The sequence below is a fragment of the Phoenix dactylifera genome, chromosome 4, assembly GCF_051530095.1.
Source record: "Phoenix dactylifera cultivar Ajwa chromosome 4, Ajwa_hap1_PhDact_Kaust_v1.1, whole genome shotgun sequence".
NCBI lineage: Eukaryota > Viridiplantae > Streptophyta > Magnoliopsida > Arecales > Arecaceae > Phoenix > Phoenix dactylifera.
Window position 1 is genome coordinate 47,668,579 of NC_143193.1, and position 15,730 is coordinate 47,684,308.

General features: G+C 38.2%; 2 protein-coding genes across 3 annotated transcripts; one reads left to right on the forward strand and one right to left on the reverse strand.

Annotated features, from left to right (window-relative positions):
• LOC103715226 (probably inactive leucine-rich repeat receptor-like protein kinase At5g48380) lies at positions 1-4,338 on the reverse strand. 2 transcript variants are annotated; one of them, XM_008802792.6, is made up of 3 exons: positions 4,045-4,338; positions 1,406-2,343; positions 1-1,270 (listed from the first exon to the last, which is right to left on the reverse strand). In XM_008802792.6, the coding sequence occupies exons 2-3, from the start codon at positions 2,240-2,242 to the stop codon at positions 272-274; spliced, it is 1,836 nt and encodes a 611-aa protein (XP_008801014.3). In that variant the 5' UTR covers positions 2,243-2,343; positions 4,045-4,338; the 3' UTR covers positions 1-271. The 2 variants fall into 2 exon arrangements, with proteins under 2 accessions (XP_008801014.3, XP_089786344.1); XM_089930218.1 differs by having other exon boundaries at positions 1,406-2,362; positions 4,045-4,235.
• A 7,779-nt stretch (positions 4,339-12,117) lies between these two features.
• LOC103716018 (polygalacturonase-like) lies at positions 12,118-14,152 on the forward strand. The gene is made up of 4 exons (XM_008803850.5): positions 12,118-12,699; positions 12,913-13,202; positions 13,300-13,528; positions 13,628-14,152. Exons 1-4 carry the CDS (start codon positions 12,274-12,276, stop codon positions 13,844-13,846), a joined length of 1,164 nt encoding a protein of 387 aa, XP_008802072.4. The 5' UTR covers positions 12,118-12,273; the 3' UTR covers positions 13,847-14,152.
• Positions 14,153-15,730: the final 1,578 nt, after the last annotated feature.

The following is a 15,730-nucleotide window of genomic DNA, read 5'->3' on the forward strand; positions in this document are numbered from 1 at the left end:
TGATGAGAATGATGGCCATCAATTATAATGTTTATGCCTTTAACATACAAGTAGTCATTCGACATGGAAGCGCAAATACATCACTCAAGCGTCTGTCCAATAAGATTTGTACATAAAAGAAAAATTGCAACTCACCTAAGATACTTGAACAGCATAATATGCAAAGCATAGCCAGGAAGTCTCCTTGTAAGATGAGTAACATGTGCTGCTGGTTGCTTTCAGCATCAGTTGTATAGTTTTATTATTTGTACCATCATACCAACCTTTTTCATTACTTTGCCACTATAAGTTCATCCAGATTATCAGCGTCAGTGCTCTGAGGAGCCAGCAATATATCATCAGCAGCAGTAAAACGGTACCTCTCGCCGATAGCTCTTAGAAGCTGGCATACTTCAAACATCGTTGGCCTCTCCTTAGGAGCAGAAAGTACACAAGCACATGCAACTTTCATAAATTGGAGAAGCTCGCTGTCACAGTCCTTACCAATTAAAGACTTATCAATTGCATCCTGAAGAAGGAAATTGTTTGAAAGATATGTGATCCACTCTACCAAACTGCCTTTGAAGCTTTCAGGAGCATTGGACACCTGAGTGGGTCTTTCACCAGTAACTAGTTCAAGCAGAACAACTCCAAAGCTGTAAACATCGCCCTTTGGAGTGGCCACCAACGTGCGGGAATACTCAGGGGCCACATAACCAAAGTCACCAAACTCACCATTGACAAAAGTGCTGAGATGGGTATCAATTGGATTCATAAGCCTTGCAAGTCCAAAGTCCGATATTTTTGCCTCACAATCCTCATCAAGTAGGATGCATTTGGAACTAATGTTGCGGTGAAGAATGCGAGGATTGCAGCTGTGGTGAAGCCATGCCAAGCCTCTTGCTGCTCCAATACTGATCCTCAGCCTTAATGGCCATTCCAGGACTTCGTTTTTCGTATCTGTCTGATGTAGCTGATCGTAAAGAGTCCCTTTCGGCATGTGTTTGTATACCAACAGCCGCTCTTTCTTGGCAACACAGTAACCTAAAAGGGGAACCAAATTGGGATGTCTGACACGTCCCAGTGTTGCCATCTCAGATGCGAACTGGCTTTCAGAATGCTGGGAGTCTTGCAACCTCTTGATAGCAAGGAAAGAGCCATCTGGAAGTGTTGCCTTGTACATGGTCCCTGTTCTACCTGAACCAATGATGTAATCATTGCTAAAATCATTGGTTGCTTGCATGAGATCGCTCAATTTCATTTTTGAAACTGAATTTTCAAACATTGAAACCTGCACACCAGAAAACTGTGTCTAAGCTTTGTATAAGGTATACAGAAGAGGAAGAGATAAACTGGCTCATCGCTTAGTCTTAAAAAATTAAAGATCAATAGCAAAGTAGATAAAAGAGACATGCAGTTAGCTTGCCTTGATGCCTTTAGCTCCCTTTAGAGTTTTCGCCCATTTGTTTTCTTCTACATCCTTTTCCTTCTTCTTGACAGGCAATTTCCGTAAGCAGAAGAACAGAACAACTCCAACAACTGTAATTGTTAATACCATACCACCGCTAGCAGAGCCAATGATCACCCCAGTATGGCTCTTCTTTGAAGATGGGCAATCATTCAGAGGCTTCCCGCAAAGTCCTGGATTATTTGCAAAACTTGCAGGGGAAAATTGAGTACGAAATTGAGGAATTGATCCTGATAACATATTATCAGCAACATTGAGAGTTGTCAATCGATTGAGAATTGTCAGTTGCCCAGGGATCTGTCCAGACAACTGATTGTGCTGAAGATTAAGGATATTCAGATAAGAGCAGTTAGAAAGGTTTGCTGGAATTTCGCCTGAGAAATTATTGAATGAGAGATCAAGGGTTGTGACAAAAGGTATCCTTCTTGCGATGTCATCAGGGATGTGCCCAGAAAGGTTGTTGCTTGAGAGATCCAACCCAGTCAAGCTTGTACAATTCTCAATTCCCAATGGAAATTGACCTTCAAGGCCCATGTTTGACAGACGCAGGAAAAGGACCCTGTTTTCATCAGGATGCCAGCATTCGACGCCATTAAACTTGCATATGACCCCTTCTGTTTGGTTGGTAAGATTCCACGAATACTTTAAGTTGTCAAAAGGGTCATGCAGTGAGTCTTGTATGTTTCTTAAGCATTGAATATCGGTTTTGGTACCATAGCATATGTTACTAATTAAGAACCAGAAGATGGTCTGAAGTAAAGTAGCACAGACACTTCTCTGCATAGCCATACACATGCAATATCAACTGGTATCCCCTCTCCAGTGGATGCAATGTACTGCGAACTCACTCTGGCCTACACGACCAACTGTTATTCATTTCCAAGATACGGTAGCACCTAGATGAAAAATACGATCCTGAGTTAACTTAAAACTTGTAACATGCACAAAGGAGTTTTCTTGCCAACTGATGAAAGGAATCTAAAGTTCAGAAAATGGCAATTCCTAAGATGCAAAAGCAGTTAAAAAGTATAAAATTTTCTACAAGTAAATTCAATTCACATTTATCACCTCTTTATTTAGCAAAAATGACAAAATATATAAGACCAAAGACCGAAAATTGAAAAGCAGTGGGCAAAGAAAACAATTGTGGAACAAGAAAACAGGTGCACAGTTTCATCATACAGAGATGCTTGATACCTCAAAGAATCTTAAACGGATCTAATTGAGACAATAAAGAGATAAAGTAATATCTCGTATTCTGAGTTTAGCTAAGAAAGCAAGGCGTGAAGCAAATTTTGTAATGAAAAGCACCAACAGTTTCCTAAAATGAGAAGCAAATATAGACACAAGCTTTATAGTTACAGCTTACAATCTCCAAAACCATCAACGAGAGACAAACTTATCTTCTACAGCGTAAAGATAAATCATATCAAATGAATCAATTATGTAACGATAAAGTGAACTCTACCTTCACTTCTCAAATCACACCAATATTTGATAATGTTCAGGACAAAGCAGGGGTTTCACAAGAAACTGAGTAATTTGATTGCTAGAGTATGATTGGCGCCACCAAGAGCCCATGGTAGCTCTAACTTTCTAACAACTTAAACTTCAACAAGATTTAAGCAAACACAAATGAAAAGGGGCACAACAAGAAAAAGATAACAGCAATTAATGAACTAGTATGCAATTTGGGAACGTCATCAAGCTACATCTTTAAAGTAAACCTAAGATCAACCAGTCTTACCAACTAAACCTGGACAATATCGAAACCCACCCAAAAATAAAGCTAAACTTCAACATATGAGTTTGGAAAAAACATGAAGCCAAACTACCAAAGCACTGAACATCTGCACCCAAGACTCCCCCCCAAAAAACATGCTTCAATCCAAGCCATCAAAGCAATCATCAAGAAGTTAATATACTGCAGCCAAAAAGAAATGACTTCATCTTCGAATCAATTCTATGCCTGCGAAAGCCATAGGTTCCAAGGACCCTGACTTCATCTTCGAATCAATTCTATGCCTGTGAAAGCCATAGGTTCCAAGGACCCCAAACATTCACAAAGAAATTGGGGAAACCAGTCCTTTACCAAACACAGGCCAATTCAAGAATTAATCTAAAGTTTGCAAAACACACACATCAGGCTCCTCCTTTTTTTTTTTGAGAGTAAGGACACATCAGGTTTCTCTCAACCACACCAAGTCACATAAAAAACTTACCCACATAAAAAAGCTCACATGAACCAACCTCAAAGAACAAAATAAAAGCACTAAAAAGAGTTCAACTTTGCCTCCCTAATAATCCATCAAAACCCACCAACATCCCCAACCCAACCACAAAAGACTAATCTTTCCAACACCTGAGCTCAAAATAGAAACCCCAAAATACTAAAAATCAAAGCTTTAACTTCTAAAAACTTACACAACACCGGGTCCAAATAGATCCAATTCACCTTCACCAACATCAATAATTCTCCTCATATTAGCACTATTAAACGTCAAACAACCTTAATTCACACCAAACCGCATGATCAAACTAGTCCACAAACATTAAAAACTCTTTTTCCCAAAAATAAACTCATTTTGATCACTTACCAGGAACTCCATGGACAAGACCTGGACCACGGAGGAGCTCGACCCCAGAAACCCTAACCCTAGAAGCTCCCCGGAGAGGGGAAATGGGGACGTGGAGCTCCAAGGAGGCGACTTTCTTGTGCCCGGAGTCGCTTCCACGCCCACCAAAAAACCTAAATCGTCAGTAAAAGATTCAAAGCCAAGCCCACGACCACCAGTAGATATTTTTTATAACATAAAATAAAATCTAAAAACCCCCACAAAAAGGAATTTTTTTTTAATGTTTTTAAATCTATCCGAATAAAACGACCCTGAATTTTGCGAATAATATAATCTCCATTGTGATTATGATGACTTTCATGCTTTCTTCTTTCATTTAATTATGATTACTTGGTGATAATTATGATTAGTGTTGTCACTACATTCTAGACTCTGATTGGGCCGCACGTAACTTTTACTGCGGATAGAAAGACGATAGCCGTCGAATTAGAAATTGACGCTTGATCTGTTCTTTCGCATAGGAAATTATATGCGTTAATTTGGATAGGATTTCCGTCTCGCGTAGAACCTTGGTCAAAGTCGAGATGTCCGGCTTCCATCCCGTTTGGAATCTTTCATGGTCATGGGTGGATCCAGTACGTGTCTATAACAGCAAACAGCGTTAAATCCAATGGACAGGGAGAAACGTAGGCTCTCATCCGTAGACGAGATTTGACAAATTGTCCGGATGAACGCATAGAAAATTCTATGAGGTTTTTAGATCTTCCATTCAAAGCCAAACTCGGCGGATCTGACGCCGTAGAGTTCATTGTTCGCGTAGTATTTTATATGCGAACGGATGTAAGGGAAGAAGCCTGGTCTACGGGAAGACTTCTACGCGTTCAAATGGTCGCCGTTCTCGTGATGGGGCCCACATCATGTCCTGATGTCTGACTTGACTTAAAAGCCCGGCTTAGACCGGCAGAGGAGCTGACGAACAGTGCTTATGCCGTGTTTGGTTGCATGGGCATGGAGAGTGATAAATAAAATATTAAAAATTAAATTTAACTAAAATAGATTGAAATGGTGATTGAAATTGCCTATTTCTTTAAATATTTAATTTATGGCAGAAACCGCAATCAGAATTAGAATAAAATTTAGAGTTTAAATAGATATTGAATTTTGAAGGAGTGAAGTATTATCCATTTTCGCTTATAATCGAAATAGAAATAGAATTTCTTCCAATCAAATGGCTGGAATGAAATTTTTATTTTCGAAACTTTATAAATTAAAAATATTGAATTAGATCATAGTTTTTCTCCCATTGTATATAAGTTATGGGCAGGATTCACTTTAATAGCATTTGTAATAAACAAAAGTCACCTAAAATGGCTAGTCGGAAGGTATTTTTTAGATTTCTTGATTCTATATAAGTATCCAAAACCTACCCAACAAACATGTCCATGTAACATGATTTTCTCTCCTCTCTATTTTATTCATTTTTTTATTATATCATATATTTTTAAAATTCAATCAAAGTCCACTTTTTTTTCATCACAAAAGAAAAGGGACAACTTTTATTAACTCAGAAATATGACACTTTGGGAGGTTTGGAAGAGCTAGTGTTAGTTAATCTGATTTTTAGAGTCCTAACCATACAATGCCTCATATCATAGGGCCTATTTGGATACCAAAATATCTTTTTATCAACCCGATAAGATTTTCTAGCATAGATCCACCACATTAAAAAAACGATGGAGTGAGTTTTCCAAACAGATCAAAGGAGCAAAGGAACGGTTAATCCCCATTTTCTAGGATAAGATAAATCACATGGAGAAAGGAATCAATTATTCTTGAAAAACATGAATTAGCTATTGCTTGTTTTTTTATTATCTTGAACCATAAAAAATCAACCATATTTTAAAAGCAAATATCCTCCCTTAGAAGGTTTTATTGGATGTATGTGATCTTTCGATATCCAAACAGCCTCTTAACTCATTTGTTGGTCGAGGAAAAGTAGGACAGTGGCCTTAATTACAAAAAAAAAAAAAAAAAAAAAAAGAAGAAGAAGATAGCCTGGGGTCATTGAGAGAAAAGTATGGGCCTTCGCTCTCAACTGACTTATTCCAAGGAGAGTCAGAGGGAATAGGAATGCGAAGGGTTCAGAAGTCATATGGAAAGGAAGATATTGTAAGAAATTAAATATTTTGACTATTCTTTGGTGTTAAATCACAAGTTTTCTTTTAAAAATTGTAAGCAGAAAATCTTGACTATTCTAGGTGTTAAAAATTGTTAATTATTTTGGCTATTCTTAGGGAAAATTTTGGTAATTTTTTTTCCATTTTTCCCTTCCGGTTACTCAAAAAATAATATAAAAAAATAAAATAATTATGTTGAGTTTATATAATAATTAGAATCATATATTATAATTAACAAAAATTATCACTAATCGGAAACCAAATTTATATGATTTTTCCTTACAGTATAATTATTATTTTTAAAATCTGAAAAGAAACATGATTTTTAAAATACTAAGAGAACTATCTCTCTATATTTAACAATGTAGCAAATTGAAGGCTGCAGTTAAGACCGAGTGTCCAATCAATTATTTTTTGCCTTGCAATTCCCAGCCTTTTTTTTCTTTACTTCTTGTATCCATTTTATTATCCTAATGAAGCACAAGTTTTGATGGTAGCATCGCAGAGGACGGTAGCAGATGCGGTGTGGATTTTATAATCAGATATCACGACTCTAGGTTGATTGTGGCTGGCGGTCGGCGTACCTTTGATGAGTCTGTTCTAGTGGCGGAGTTACGAGCGGCATAGGAGGGCATTGTTCAGGCTAGAGTGCACCTGGGTGCTCGACGGATCTTACTTGGGAAGATTCGACTATAGTGGTCGGACGTGTCAGGCTAGATCTACACCCTCTTATCTATGATATCTGCCATCTTCTAGGAGAGCTAGACTCCTTCCGAGCCACACATATCTTTCGAAAGGCAAATAGTGCAGCGGACTGGGTCGCCTCATTCGCAGCACATCACTCTGGGGCAGTCCTATGGAGGGGTTTAGAGCGAGTGCCGGCGGCACTAGAGCGTGTTTTACTTTGTGATTATTCTGGGCATACTTACGGTTTGTAGTGAGACGCCGGTACATCCAAAAAAAAAAAAAAAAGCACAGGTAGGGTTTTCCTCTCCTCAATCCTAGTAACACAATCCAATCCAAACCTTAAAATTTAAATGTTATGCATTATGTATGAATCTGGCTTAAGCCCACCAAGCCAAACTAGTGTTTTTTTGGTCACAACCGGCCAAAAGCTAAAGTAAGCTTCATTTCAGATCAGCGAATAAATTGAAAGAAGAGATGTTTCTCGCTTGGCACCGCAACAAATGATAGTTTTTGGTAGATTTTATGTAAATTTTGAGGTGATTGTGTCCAATAAGCTGAAGCAATTTAATTTTGTTCAAGGAAAACGATTTGGCGTACAACCTAAGTTTAAAGTTTAAGGCCGGCGTTGGAGCCTAATTCATGTGGGCCGTAAGATGCCACGCTCACAATAAGCCCATGCGGAGTTTGAGCTTGGGACGGACTGATATTTCCGATGGGCCAGAACTGGCCCAAGTTCAAAATTTTAATCCAGGTTTAAGCTGGAAATAGGCTAGAAAAGGTTCAAGTGTATCTGCACCATTTCCATGGAAAGAGCCAGTATTGCATTATATTGTTTTGATTTCTGTTTCATGTTTAAAGTGTTTTTTTTCTCTTTTCAATAAGAAAGAAAAGAGTTGCCATCGGGATTGCGAGCCTGGGGATCACTCTATGGATGGATCTTGTTCTCTATAATTTTGTCACCTTTTCAATTGACAGATTAATTCAATAGTTCTGCAGTGATTGAGTTAGTTTCTGACTCATGTAATTGTTGCAATGAAGTACCAAGATACTTCATTAATTTCGGTTTTATAGCCACAACGGGCAATAGTTAATACAACCTATGTTTTATTGGAAAAAGTTTCGAATAAATCAGTCAGCTCAGGCTTAGCCAATCTCTAATATGAAGATGCTTATGGGTCTGGTTCAGATCCGATTTGACCTACCACAGGCCACATTTTTTTAGTCCAACCCTTATGGTGGGTCTGGCATCAACCTACACTACTTAAGATGGAAATAAATATATATCCATATTTGTTTTGTTTGACGCATACAAATACAGATACAAATGTTAGTCAGATGCAAAAAATTTATATTCATATTTATTTTAAACGGATATAAATCCAAATTGGATACTGAAGGTATAGATATAATTTGGATAAGTAAACTTTACGACCATAAAATCAAAGATATTATTAAATAGATGATAAATCAAATTAATAGCATATTAATATTATCATTTATTTTTCTTAAAAGTTCATAAGTGCTATATAAAATTAAATACGTTACAAATGGAATTAAATATTCGGATACAGATCAGATAGTTGTCTATCCATATCCATATTCATTTTTTTTTGACAGACATGAATACATATATAGAAATTAATCGGAGACTCAAATTTCTATCCCTATTTAGATAGTTTTGGATAACAAGCAGATTTGGATGAATATTATCTAACTTCCTTTTTACCTCCACCTATATTACCATATGTGTGTGAGAGAGTGAGAGAGTGAGAGAGAGAGAGAGAGGAAGGAAAGGGGAGGGGGAGATCAAAATTGCTAGTTTCGAAAGAGCATTTCATAGATAGTTATGATCCACAATGGAACAATCAGATTTACATTTCTCTTCATGGTGTTTTTTTTTTTGGTATGTGAAGCAAATTTTTATTGGCAATTCATGAAATCCATACCTTGAAGACATCATTGACATATCCGTACGTTGGCGCGGAGTTTTGCACCCTAAGGCACGGGAATTTAGTGAGTGAAATCTCCTTTTAGGTCATTTGACCAATCTACTTCAGATCTAAGCTTAGTTAACACCCAAGAAAGGAAGGGATATTAGAATAAACATGCACTTGACTTATAAATAATTCTAAGCCAATGTTAACCTAATCTTAGAACCCTTTAAATGTACGAGAGCACCAAACTCGGAATTGCCATGTGCTTAGCTTTTGATGGTATAGGGAGAGAAACGGATCATTTTAGGAGTACAAGAAACCATTGACAGTAAACTTGCATGACAATTACTAAGGTTAACCAATTTGTCTTTGTTTATTGTAAATAATAATTCACACCTAGATCAAGATTCCTTGCTTCATGGTTATGAGTTCTTGTACCATGGATAATATAATCTATTGTAGCTTTTCTCCTTGCATATTAATTGCTTGGTGCTTTAAGTAAAGGCCCTTAATCCCCTCCGGCCCTAAATAAAATCTTTTAAATGAAGTCCACCAATATATGGCTTGTAATCTTATATTATTATACCATGAATAGAATTTAGGGATGAAACTCATTAGGATCATAATGTTATGCCATAAAACAAAGGTCAGATGAATCTTAAAATGGTATCATCATGTTATGGTAGCTTATTGTACATGCTGAAATCTTGAACCTCTTGGATATAAACCTAATTATCTAGGTGTGATATTTAAGAGGAGAAAGCAGCAGCAGAGGAAAGGAAAATGGAAGGAAATTGCGCAAAAAAATTATTAATCAATTAAAATAGACTATCCCAAACTAAATCTTGGACCTTTTTTTATTTAGATAAGCTTTTCAAATCTGACTAAAAATCTCAAATTTAGGTGAAAAATTTATGTTGCCTCTAATGACTTTTTTTTTTAAAAAAAAAATCCAAAAATACTGATAAATCAATATTGAGTTGTCCGGTTCCTCAGTTGCGAATCAACCAGCTCCTACAAGGTTCGGCATGGTTCGATTAGTTATAATATCTATAGCATTCTTGCACTGCATGAAAAGGTTAGGCTTTCATTCACATTAAGAGTTAATATTCTTCTAAAGTCAGAAGACATGGATCAAAAGCAAGCATTTTGAGTTGTATGGAAGTACCCTAGTATGCAGTGTACGTTTGAGTAGAAGTAATTAAATATAGTTTTAAAAAAAATCTAGTCCAAACTAATATTTGAACATATGCAATTCTACTTAAAGTTAGTCCACATCCATTTATAGATAACGTGGCCTTTTTTCTCTGGTTTGAAAGATAACGTGGCCATCTTTGATCCATATGAATCGCAAGATTCTTGTTACGTTCTATGTCATCATGATTCCTTTCCCAGGTACGTAGAATGATGCCCGCGCTAGGATTTTGTTTTTTTAGCATTGGGCAAGGCCAAGTCCATCAAATGGTGGGATGTGAGCTCAGGACCTTGCTTCTCTTTCTTTCAAATTCTCACAATAGTTAACAAAGATGGCACCAAATCTTAATTAGAAATGCATGAGCCAAAATTCATTGTCTTGGTACCGAATTTTGTACCGATGCTATACTAGCACAGTATTGATATGGTATACTATTTGTACTGATGATGGTACTAAATTGGTATGATATGGTAAGTACTGTACTATATGATTTGGGTGGCACGACGACTTTGAACGGAACTGTTGATAAGCTCATCCAAACACCATTACGTGCTACCGTGGAAAGCTTAAAGTATCATATGACTTCTAACATCTATTTATCCTAAGGCAGCATGGCTTGGCTATAACTCCTCACCTGCCCATTTTCAGAGGGTGCATGTTCGTCATTAAATGCGCCTTTGGCACGCATCATCAATTCCCATGCACATTGGGCTTGGTGCTAAGTTAGTTTGGTAATGATAGGGTCACATGATCACTCCTTTAGTTCTGCTTCATGTATCTACTTTTCTCTAGATCTAAGATATCAAAGAAGTTTAGAGTTATAATAAGAAAAGATTCAAGCTAAACCTTCTTCATTGAATTCCTCCAGGGTGGAGAGGGATAAGAAAAAATATTGCTCATCACCTATGTGTCAAATATTATTAGCTGGTGGTTTCTTGCTTCATGCTATATATGCTACATTGCTACAGTACGTGATCGTAGTAACTTAACCAATGCAGTTGTGTATTCATTTCTCTAAGAGAACCTCCTTTTAGATGTATCTTACCATGGGGCTCTGTGCCACCTTCTCCTATGTTGAAGAATAGTAGTTTGCTTCGCATGCCTTCTTTGTTATTTTCCATCATAAGCCATGCAAGTAGCCCGCAGAAAAGGAGCAACGTCTATTTCCTTTCATTCAAAAAAAAAGAAAAGGAGCAACCTATTGAGTCCAATAGTTCCCTAGGTAGCCATTTTGTGCAATACTGCAATGGATACAAATGGGGATGGGGTTGCATCTTTTGTGCGAAAAACTTATTCCCCTCCCTTTGCATGAATCCATTATTGGATTAAACAATGGCTGCTTCGAGATCTATGCAGATAGATGCACGAAATTTAGAATACTTTGAGATCTGTGCAGACTGAAATTTAATGGTCGATATCATAAAAAAAAGATCAATCATTTATTCGTGTGAAAAATACAACCTGAATCCAGACAGTTTATGTTTAGCTAGAGACCACTTGAAAGCTCAACTTTTTTTTAAAAAAATAGGGCACTTATTTTACATAATAATAAAGTTAAATAAATACTAATGGATGTTGTTACGTCAATACACTTATGTACAAATGTACATAATAAATTTCTTTTTCTTGCGTTAAGAAAGTGCATGCCTACCATTATAACAACCATAAAGGATGTAAAAATGACAGTAACAAATTTATAGCATTCATCATAATTTACTGGTGAGTAACTTGAGATGCGGTTACTCCTTCTTCTCTTCAAAAAAAAAAAAAAAAAAAAAGAGAGTCAAATAAACATATGATGGTGTTTTGCATCAATTAGCCATGCGCACCAGCCAACACAACACCATGCCAAGCCAGTACGGTCATGCACGTACGGTTACTTGGCATTACTTCTAAGTTTAATGTTCCTCCGTTACTTCTATGTTCAATGTTCCTTGGCAACAATAACGGCCAAAACCAGCCTCCATTTCCTTAGGCGACGCCCATGCTCCTTCCCCAACCCTTGACCTTCCACAAGACTACAATTATTTATATATATATCATGCTCCACCATCTAAGCCAAGATCGATGGTGATGCCAAGGCTCACAAGCCTTCTCATTCTCCACTTTCATTGAAACATAAAGCCATCATCAATTGCCTATAAATACCCCACCAAACATCCTAACTTCTCCATCAAATCCTTCCCCACGATCACTACCCTTATTTCCTCTCTTCTCTCATCTAAACCTTCCTGATCCCTACGTATACCTTAGTCCAATGGCACCACCACCCAAGAGCTTTCTTCTCACCTTTCTCTTCATCTCGTCCTTCACAATAGCAATGGCAGCCTACAACATTGTAGACTTTGGTGCCAAATCCGATGGCCGAACCGACTCGGCCAAGGCATTCCTGAGTGCATGGAGTGCTGCATGCGAAGCTAACAAGCCTGCGACGGTCTACGTGCCGCCCGGCAAGTTCTTCTTGAGCAAGGCTGATGTCTCTGGCCCATGCAACAACAAAGCGATCAAAATCTTCATCCATGGCACCCTCATTGCACCCTCCAGTTATAGCTCATCAAACACACTGTGGATCAGGTTTAAGTACGTCGAAGGGCTGTCCATCTACGGCGGGACGCTCGACGGCCAAGGGCAGGCTCTGTGGGCATGCAAACAGGCCGGCCGCAGCTGCCCGGTCGGCGCCACGGTAAGTGAAGTTTAGATTTATAGCCGACTTGATAGAATGATGGAAAATTCACATGATGTACGTGGTTGAGAAGGTCTACTAGAGATGCAAAAACTTATAAGCTTATAATTCACCAACCTTGGGAAGAATTTATTTCATAGAAAAACTTGATAGGTGTAAACGAATAGCGATCATTAGCTGCATGCATATGCTTACAAATTCTTTGATGCTCAGTCACTGACGATCAGCCAAGGCAAAAATGTGTTGGTCAGCGGCATGAAGATTCAGAACAGCCAGAACTTCCAGATGTCAATTTATGGCAGCACCGGCGTGACGGTCGAACGTGCGACGATCACCGCCCCCGAAGAAAGCCCTAACACCGACGGCATCCACGTCCAGATGTCGAGCTTCGTCACCATTAGGAATAGCACCATGAGGACCGGCGACGACTGCATCTCCATGGGAGCTGGGTCTGCCAATGTCTGGATCCAGAAAATTAACTGCGGACCCGGTCACGGCATCAGGTGAGGATCATTGTAGTGGTTGGATCATGCATATTGAATGGCACAAATTTTTTGACAAGTTGGATCGATGGATATATACTGTGCTCGTCCAATGCAGCATTGGAAGCTTGGGGCTCTCGGGGGACGACGAGGGAGTGCAGAATATAACGGTGAGGTCGGCGACGTTCACCGGAACGCAGAACGGGCTAAGGGTAAAGACATGGGCAAAACCCTACAAAGGATTCGTGAAAGGTGTCACGTTCGAGAATGCCATCATGAAGGATGTCCAGAACCCGATCGTCATCGACCAGAACTACTGCCCCAGCAAAAAGAATTGCCCAGGCCAGGTAAGAAAAAAAAACTAGCACCAGTTATTAGCTATATCGATCAAACAGCGACTGAAATGGGCAAAGCTGCAAACAAATGATCATCGATTGTCGTTGCAGAGCTCAGGAATCAAGATCAGTGAGGTGAAGTTCAAGAACGTTCAGGGGTCGTCCGCAACTCCGGTGGCGGTGAAATTCGACTGCAGCCCGAGCAATCCATGCACAGGAATTGAGTTGAAGGATATAAAACTCAAGTATCAGAACAAGGGGGCACAGGCTTTCTGTAGGAATGCAAGGGGAACTGTCGCAGGAATTGTCGAGCCGCCGAGTTGCCTCTAAGTTTGCTGGTGCACATCCTTCAGCCTACAATAAGGGAATTTGCCGAGTCCATGACAATGGACTAATGCCTATACATACATACACATATATATGTATACATATATATAAATATCATGTATTAAACAGTGGGGATGTTGCTATTGTTGCTTCATGAATTAAACAGAATCTGTCGGCTCGAGAGATGGACAGATTCTGAGAGATTAGTTGGAATGCTGGAGATCCATGTTTTTAAGACCTTGAGCAAGATTTAACTTATCCAAGCCCCATGGGGCTAGATTGTGGGAAATCTAGTATTATTTTATGACATATGTTTTGTGAGGACTCATGCAAGCGCATGTGTTTAGCCCCGTTATTCGTTTGGGAAGACCTTGGGTACTTATACAAGACTAAAAAATTCAAAAAATACCTTATAGCTAGCTATTTTGGGCGATGTTCTGGATTGTTATAAATGGTATCAAAATAGACCCAGTCCCTAGCCCATGCAAACTAGGGACACTACAAACATAGGTTCATTGAGATTGACCATAGACCAATTATATATGGTGTTTCTGATTAGATGTGAATGGATCTAGGTGCTTAGATTGATGAGGACGTCATGGCTTAAATAGGGAAAGTATGTGACGACCCATGTGAGCGCATGTTTAGTCCCACATCGGTTATTCATTAACGTACTATCAAACCTGTACATGACAAGCAATTTCTCACCTTTGAGAGACTCTCATTACCATGCAGATGTAGAACATGTTGATCTTGGTGCATGGATCACCTATGTAATTTGTTAATGAGAAAGCACACTTAGTTTTTGGGTAACAAAATGAGCATGTTGATCTTGGTGCATGGATCACCTATGTATTTATTTCATTGAGCTGGGATGAGTGATGAGCAAATACTTTAAAAAAGGAACAAGCCTAGCCAGTTATCAATCTTAAGAAATAAGTAGTTTAGAATATGTACATAACACGGTACGTAGGATAAAAAAGTGCTCGAGGCCCAGACCTAAATGATTTATTATAAGAATGAAACAATGAATGACTGGACGTAGTCATGATCTTCATTCTATTAATGCTTGGATCAGAGATCTCCATGTACCATTCAACAAAAGGACGTTGTTTTGATTTTAAAAAATGAGAATTGTTCTGTTTTCTCAAAGAAAAAGGAGCTTATTTTCCAGTTTATGTATTTATATTAGTATTAAATATTATAAGTAGGAGGGATGACAGTGCCAATTGCTGATGCTTCAGCATATTTTAGTTGATCTGGATGATTCTTATACATGAGATATATGTCTTCCAATTCTATTCCAGTGCATGGAGTGTTGGGTCTGCAATCAAACTGCATAGCAATTGGCTTAGTTGACGGTCTTTTAATATTCATATACTCCACTTTGCTATAATTTTTGTGCCAGAATTCTACGATAAAGAAGGAGTATTCCTCACTCACCCATTTTACTATTTCTAACTGATAATATGTTCAAACATACGGTAGGTGGATCTCTCCCTCCCAAATCTATCGTTGAACCTTGACGTTATCCAAGCCATTTGTGGGTGCAGTCATCATATGATTTGTTTAATGCAGTCGGCCCATTGATCCACATATGCGTACAAATATATGATGCAAACCAAACCACAAATACATGGCTTAGCTCTACTCACCAATAATTTAATATCAAATATTGTTAGAGTATAAGCAGTGCCTATTGCTAGAAATTTAGGATTCAATCAGTTTGCATTATGAGGTTCCAATGGTAATATATAATTTCTTTTTTTTGTTTTTGTTTTTGTGGCGGAAGTATTCAATAGATCCTCCTAACTGCTAATGCATAGCTACAAAGCAAGAATATGTTGGAGATGAAAGCACTCATCCTTTGATTGTACTATTTTCTTT

What these genes read in the sequence shown, in the direction of transcription:
- LOC103716018 (XM_008803850.5), top strand. Translation starts at nt 12,274, where the DNA reads ATGGCACCACCACCCAAGAGCTTTCTTCTCACCTTTCTCTTCATCTCG. An exon ending in GCTGCCCGGTCGGCGCCACG is followed by an intron (nt 12,700 to 12,912) that starts GTAAGTGAAGTT and finishes TTTGATGCTCAG; the next exon opens with TCACTGACGATCAGCCAAGG. An exon ending in GGACCCGGTCACGGCATCAG is followed by an intron (nt 13,203 to 13,299) that starts GTGAGGATCATT and finishes CGTCCAATGCAG; the next exon opens with CATTGGAAGCTTGGGGCTCT.
- LOC103715226 (XM_008802792.6), bottom strand. Translation starts at nt 2,242, where the DNA reads ATGTGTATGGCTATGCAGAGAAGTGTCTGTGCTACTTTACTTCAGACC. An exon ending in AGGGAGCTAAAGGCATCAAG is followed by an intron (nt 1,271 to 1,405) that starts GCAAGCTAACTG and finishes TCTGGTGTGCAG; the next exon opens with GTTTCAATGTTTGAAAATTC.